This window comes from Arvicola amphibius, chromosome 6 (genome assembly GCF_903992535.2).
Source record: "Arvicola amphibius chromosome 6, mArvAmp1.2, whole genome shotgun sequence".
Taxonomy (NCBI): Eukaryota; Metazoa; Chordata; class Mammalia; order Rodentia; family Cricetidae; genus Arvicola; species Arvicola amphibius.
The window spans coordinates 94,319,903-94,326,792 of record NC_052052.2 but is presented as its reverse complement, the minus strand read 5'-3'; the positions used below and the strand labels follow the sequence as shown (position 1 = coordinate 94,326,792).

The 6,890-nt window shown below is 47.3% G+C and overlaps 1 protein-coding gene across 1 annotated transcript; it reads right to left on the bottom strand.

Moving 5' to 3' along the window:
• Window positions 1-940: 940 nt before the first annotated feature.
• Skida1 (SKI/DACH domain containing 1) lies at window positions 941-3,994 on the bottom strand. The gene has a single exon (XM_038334238.1). The coding sequence runs from the start codon at window positions 3,827-3,829 to the stop codon at window positions 1,097-1,099; it is 2,733 nt and encodes a 910-aa protein (XP_038190166.1). The 5' UTR covers window positions 3,830-3,994; the 3' UTR covers window positions 941-1,096.
• Between the last annotated feature and the right edge of the window lie 2,896 nt (window positions 3,995-6,890).

Genomic DNA, 6,890 nt, shown 5'->3' with positions numbered 1-6,890 from the left:
GATTGTCACTTGCAGTAGAAACTCTCCTGTTCTATACACAGGATGGCCTGAAAACAGAAGTTTAGAGAGACGCAGAAAAAAAAGCATAAGGTAATAAAATCCAAGTGCCTGAGTTCTGGTACCAAAAAGCCCTGAAATAACTGTTATTTTTCACTTGGGGTGTTACGACTCTGACCCCTCTTTTTTCTTTTGCTTGGTTGTACTTAATGATTGGTCACTATGATGAGCTAGACCATTAAATATCCTGCTATTAAGAGAAATGTTTTAATTGTTTTGAAAGGTTGAAGAGTCATCTTTAGACCACAAGATAAGCAGGATTGCAGTAAGAGTCATCCTGTTTTAAATGTTTCGGTGAGAGCATGAAAGGACTTTCCCAATTACAAAGAGTGACTGTAAAGGTTTAAAAAAAAAAAGCACATCTTCAAAAACAAAAACAATCCCATATTTCTCTTACTTCTTACACAAGAGGCAGCTTTTAAATCATCATCCAATCAGGGCTCATACCCCAATCTTTCCATAAAAAAAAGTTAAGTGCAACTACTCTTGGAAAGGGAATAAGGGTAGTTTTAAAAAAAGACACCCCACAAATAAGAGCTCCAGAAAATGATATTTTGGGCTCACAGAAACTTCTTGCTACCTCATTGTGTAACCATGTAACCTAACAAACTTTCACTGAATACCAGTTACACTTGCAGGTCTGAAATCTAGTGCATAAACTTAATGGCTCATTGTAATATTTATTATTCAACCTTTTGACATTTATTTGTAGCAGTTGAATTGAGGTACCGGTGCATTATTAGCATTGAAACAGTAAAGTGTTCCAGCTCTGCCGTAATAACTGAGTTTTACTTGAGTCTTTAGCCTGAAGTAGTCTGTGGTATGTAAACCAACCCTTCTCCCACCCCGCCCCCACCCTACTAAAAAAAAAAAAAACCCGCAATGAGAAAAAGAAGTAATCCGATTTCTGTCTTCAAAATGCGATAAACCAGGACTCCAAAGGGGGTGTAACACCATTAATGGACTTGTACAAGCCATCCTGTGCAGTTTACAACAAAAGGAAGGTAATATGGTTCAAGAAAATATCTTCCCAAACATTTTATGAATGAAATTTCCTGAATTTGTGACTAGGTGGAAGAGGTACTGCAGAACCGCCCAGCTGCCATTTCCAGACAGGATGGGCCTTGTGAGGAGGTTGCGAATCCTTGGTGGTGCTTAAGGAATACGCTGGCCACAAATCCCCGTCCTTCCCAATAATGAGTGATGGTGGACAAGGAAAATTCGCCATGAAATTAAATGGCCTTTTCACTGCTGATGCTACATTGCTGGCTACCTTTTTGCGTCTGTTTAAAACTGTAAAGTCATCCAGTGTTCCTTCATGTGTCTCAGTTTTACCTGTAGGACGAGGGCTTCTAGCTGATTTCAAATTTGGTTTGACTGGAGGTGTCTGAAGGACTGGTCGTTTACCCAGTACTAGTGTCCGGTAATTTTTTCTCACCCTGGCACCAAATTTATATTCCCCATCCTCAGGTTTTGGAGATCCTAAAGTGCATGAAAGGCCCTGACTCTGAGCCAGTGGGTTTAAGGAAGGGGTTTCTTTCTCAGGGCACGCAAAACCTTCTTTGGCTGTGGTTAAGAAGGCGTCCTCCTCTTTCTTCCCAGTCACACTGTAAAACTCCCCCTTGGTATCATTGCACTCGCACTTCAGCTTATTTGTGATGAGATCAGGCTCATAGTCTTCATTAGCACTACTGTCTTCTACTTTGATTTTAATATTGTGCAGAAATGGCAATGTCTTGTCGCCTGTGTCAGTGCAGAGATTCTCAGCTTTAGTTGCTGCTGCTGCTGTTGCTGCTGCTGCTGCTGCAGCATCCACTTCGGGATCAGTTTGCGAAGAGACCAAATTCATAGCAAATTCAAGACAATGAGGGATTTTGGACTCTTTTCCTGAATTTGTTGCTGTTCCGCAAGAATCATTATTTAAGAACCTAGCAGCTATTGTGTTGTTATCAGAACAGTGTGTAGTAGGAGTTGCTTGTAGGCATTTCCTAGCCTCTCGGAGTATTCTTTGTTGTGGAAATACATTGTTTGTCTTTGGGCTAGGTGAAGAGGCCCCCTCTGCCAGGCAGTTAATTGTCAGGTCAGTTCTCTTTACAGTACTGGAAATTTCAGAGTGTGGGAATGTAATCTCAGATACCCTATCGTTTCTTATCTCTGGGAAACAACTCCCCATGCTGGCCGGGCAGTACACCGGAGCCCCTTTGGGAGCCCAACCCTGCAGATTCCACTCCTCTGGCGACTCGGCTTTGACACCACTCTTGAGGTCGGGAAGTCGGCCCGCATCCTCGAAAGCAGCGGGTTTGGTTGCAGCGGCGGCGGAGGCCAGATGGTACAAGAAGTTGGCCTGCGCCTGCACGCTGGGAGGCTTGCAGAAGCTGGTGCGCCTGAAACGGATGCTCTGCACTGACACTTGGCTGGAGCCGGAGCTGGAGTCTGACTCGGTGGACGAGTCCTCCTCCTCGGAGCTGATTTCACTGGAATCCGAGGCCCCGCTGCCCCCCTCTTCCTCCTCCTCTTCCTCCTCCTCCTCTCCTTCCTCCTCCTCTTCCTCTGAGGACATCGAGTTGCTGGAGCTGGACAAACTGGAGCCAAAATCCGAATCGTTGGCTGCATGGTCGGAGTAGGAGCTGGACTCGGAGTCGCTGCTGCAGCTCTCGGGAAAGCTTCCTAGATGGGGCTGCGGTCGGTGGTGGTGAGGGGGGTGGTGACTCGGCGTTGGCTGCTGGGCCCGATGATGGTGATGATGGTGATGGTGGTGGTGGTGGTGGTGGGGAGGCGGGCAGAAGCTGTTGACCAGATGAAACCTCTCCAAGCAAGTGGCCCCGGCGGCGGCCGCCGCCGCCGCCGCCGCTGCAGCCGCCGCCGCCGCCTTGGCTTTGTAGGACCTGGGCAGCAGCAGCAGTCTCCGGGCGCCGGCTTGAGGTGCGAGCAGGCAGTTCTTGGCGCCCCCGCGCTTGCGCTTGCAGCGGTAGGTCAGGCTCACCGGGCCTCCGGCTCCGGCCGCCGCCTTGGGCTGGGGCCCGGCCGCCGATGCCTGGTAGTAGGCGGCTGCGGCGGCGGCGGCAGCGGCAGCGGCGGCGGCGGCAGCGGCGGCGGCGGCCGCCGGGTGCTTGCTGCACAGCAGGCTCCGAAAATAAGCTGGATCCGAGTGGAAGGCGACGTAGTTTCCCTGGAGCGGGGCAGTTTCATAGTTTAAAGGGGGTTTGCAAGGCGAGCGAAGGATCTCCGGGTAGTGCGAGCCCGGGTATTTGCTAAAAATCTGAGGTAGATGGGCGGCGGGGCGCGTGGCGGCGGCGCCCGGACGCTGGGACTGCGCGCTGATTGGCAGGGGCCGCGCGGCTCCGCTCAGGCCCCGCCAAAGTTGGTGCTTGTCCTTCCAAAAAGCCGGGCGGGGGCTGGCGGCGGCGGCGCGCTCTGGCGGCGGCGCCTTTGTGGCCAGGGCCCGACCGGCCCTCCTGCGCTTGGTCTTGAGCACACGCTCGGTTTTGCAGGAGGTATAGAGCGCTTCCACGTCTTCCCGGGAGATGAGCGTGCATTTGGCCGCGTGGAAGGCGATACTGTTGATTGCTTTGAGTTTCCGCAACTCCTCCAGATCGCAGTGGTGCTTTTTCACTTTCAGATGATCCATGCGCTTGTGCACGGTCGTCCTCGGGATGTTTTTCAGCAGATCTGTGAAGACTTGGGAGAGAGCAAACATTTGCTTTCCTTTAATGATGAGGTAGCCGAGCCTCACGCCATCCACCTCTTCGAAACCTGACTTCAGGTCTCCCATCTCGGGCACTAAATGATCCCCACCATTTGCAGTAAATATATACGTGACGCATACATACACATGTATGTATGTTAATCCTCCGCCAGATGCTGCGTGTGTCTCAAGGCATCCTGCTAATAAAATAACAAAGACTGTTATTCCCGGCGAAGGGAGTGCCAAACTCTAGGCGAATTATTGGGGGGGAGAAAAACCCCATGAAATTACACTGACTTGATTCTTGCTTTTTTTTTGGTTTTCGTTTTTTTAAAAAATAGGGAAAAAACCATCCGGCTTCAGATCTGCCAGTGTGTTGGTCTGAGTCCTCGATGCGGATCAGTACCTGGGCCCCTCTACTCCTTCCTTCTCCATTGGAGCACTATAATAATGGAATGTGAAGGGAGAAAGAGAAAAGAAATGCAGCTGCTATTCCCGCCGCTGCTTTAGCTACAAATAAAATGACAGAGTGAAGTGAGCTCGTCCGGAGACACCTTCATCAATTAATTCCCCTAAAGCCAACGCTGATTGGACACTCCTGACAGGTGATGCAATAAAAATTGATATTCCACCCCTTCCCCCCAAAATCTCCTACTAATTAGCATACCCTTATACTGCCACCTCCCCTCCCAAAGTAAATAATACAGCCGGTATATAAATCTTTCCATTAAACTATCGGAGCTCAGAAACAGCCTGACTCACAGACTTCATCAGAAGCAGCGTGTGTACGCTAAAAGAAAAAAAAGCCACCGTATATTCCCCTTTAAAGAAATACTGCCTATTTTTTGCTTTATTTGCATTTTACCGATCCAGCTATTATCGTTTCAAAGGAAAACATTTTAAAAACACTATCAAACCCAAATAGATATATACCCCAGCCCTCTTTTCTTTGGAAAATGAAGCTTAAGGGAAAACGTGCCAGAATAGCCTGGTATTTCCCTTAAGGGAGTGGGGAAGGAGACAGGCTGGGAGCTCCAAAGTTAAACCGAGAGGTGAACCACCCCAGCACAGACTTACGTTTGCAATTTCTCTCGATTTTCCTTCTCCCACCCCCACCCCCACCCCCAACGCCCTTTTACAACCAGAAACAAAGTTATTTGACCAAGAAAGCAGTTCAAGGCTCCAGCTCAGGAACACGTAACAATTCAACTGGATTTCTGTTCTCTGCTGGCGAGTGGGGTAGGGAGGAGGTAGTTTCACGTCAGACCCATAACAAAGCATAGATAAGCCAGAAATGTGTACACTTTTCAGATTAACCAGCCTGGACTAGTGGTGGGGTCGTTCTAGAGCACCCAGCACACACTTTAGGGTCCTGTCCTCCTCAGAGCAGAATTCCAGGGAACAGACTACTTCCTTCTGCAGCCAAGGAAGAAAATGTAAAGCCCCAAGGTGCTCGCAGAAGTTTTACATGAAAGCGACGAGAAGAAAGTGCTGATGTGAGATTCGGACCATTTCGGTGGCTGATGGCTTGGCTGGTAGTTTAGATGAATCTTCCACAGCTCCCATTTTCCCCATGCAAGCCAGGCATCTGTTTTAACAAAATCACCTTGGATGAATATCAATCTGGTTTAACCTCTACTTAGTCACTAGCATGACTTACTGTCATTTTTCAAGAATATCCAAAATATGGCCAAGTGAGAGCGAGAGGCTTCCCACTTGCACTTGCAGGATCTCAGGGTATTTGGTTGACTGCTTGGCAAAATTCGGCAAAATCTTCATCCGTGTTTGCAACTACAGCATAAATGCAACTCAGGCATCTACATGTTTCCTTCTTCCTCCCAAGACAGACACATCCCTGAGGTTAAAGAATGAACTGATATTTCTGAACCTGCAAGAAAAAAATGCACAATAAATTTCTTTCTTCATATTCAAAAGTTCCACTTTTCCCCTGCTGTGGTCTGATCAGCAGGAGCAGGTATGAGTCAAGAAAGGGGGAAAAAAAGAAAGAAAGAAAAAAAGAGAAGAAAAGAAAAAAATCTTAAAAAAAAAATCCCCCCAAACCAGGAATCAGACCTATAAAAAGGTAGTTTGCTTGACAAGATGAAATCTCAGCCATGGTTCCCCACCCCCACCTTCATCTCCCTTGTAATTTTCCCAGGAATTTTGAAGAGAATTGGGAATTTCAAGAAGTACATCCGGAAATTAAGGAAGTCTATTTAAGAGCGTCTGTAACTCAGGAGGCTGGGATTTGGAAAGTCAGCCCTGGACTACTGTTGCACTCAGCACAGATGTAATCGCCGCTCTTCAACTTAATCAATGTGTGTACAAACCGCGATGTCTAGTTCTTGCCTTTGAAATCTAAGGCTAGCATTTCCATCCAAGAAATCAGAGCTACAGCAAATTACATTTTTGTCCCTTGAATGAGAGAAGGATCATTGAATGGATCTCGTGATATTTCAGGCTTTAAACGTAACCGAGAGGCAGCAATGAACAATGCCTCGTCACAGCTAATACCATCCACGACTTGGCTTTCTTTTGCATCTGGTTCTATCACACCGAGTTTTTCTCTTTCACTTTCACAGGAGACAAAATGTGCAAGCTTTAAGCAGAAATCGAAGTTTCCAGGAAAAGCAAATGCTGGTGTTTGTTGTTTTAAAGTAGGATGACCAGAGCCTTTCTATTGCCAACGACAGTGTTTTAAAATTCCTCCTGATGCTCTTATATACTGCCAGCCCTCTCCCTCCCACCTCACCCCCGCCCACTCCCCTCCTCCAGCTATAAGATTTAGACCACAGAGTCAAACAGCCAAGAAATAGTAAACTAAAAATAAAGGGAGGGGGAGGCTTTAAGAAGACCTTACAGAAGGTAGTTATGGCATCTTTTTTGAAGGGGGAGGGGGCAGGTAGTTTTTAGCTGTTCCTGGCTCTTGTTTAGATCCTCTTCCCCTGCCCCCATGCTCCTATTTCCCCTGCACATAGGAGCATACTTTAGCAAACATTTCAAATGCTCCCTCCTGTCCTCTCTGTCCATCTTTAAAACATTGGGAATATTGGTGCTTTTGAAAATTAGTACAGTATTGAGTATTATTTTTAAACTAAAGGTATAATCTGTTAGATCAATTAGAAAAAAAGTAAAGAACAAGGGATTT

Excerpts from the sequence above, each read along its gene's own strand:
- Skida1 (XM_038334238.1), bottom strand. The coding sequence starts at position 3,829 with ATGGGAGACCTGAAGTCAGGTTTCGAAGAGGTGGATGGCGTGAGGCTC.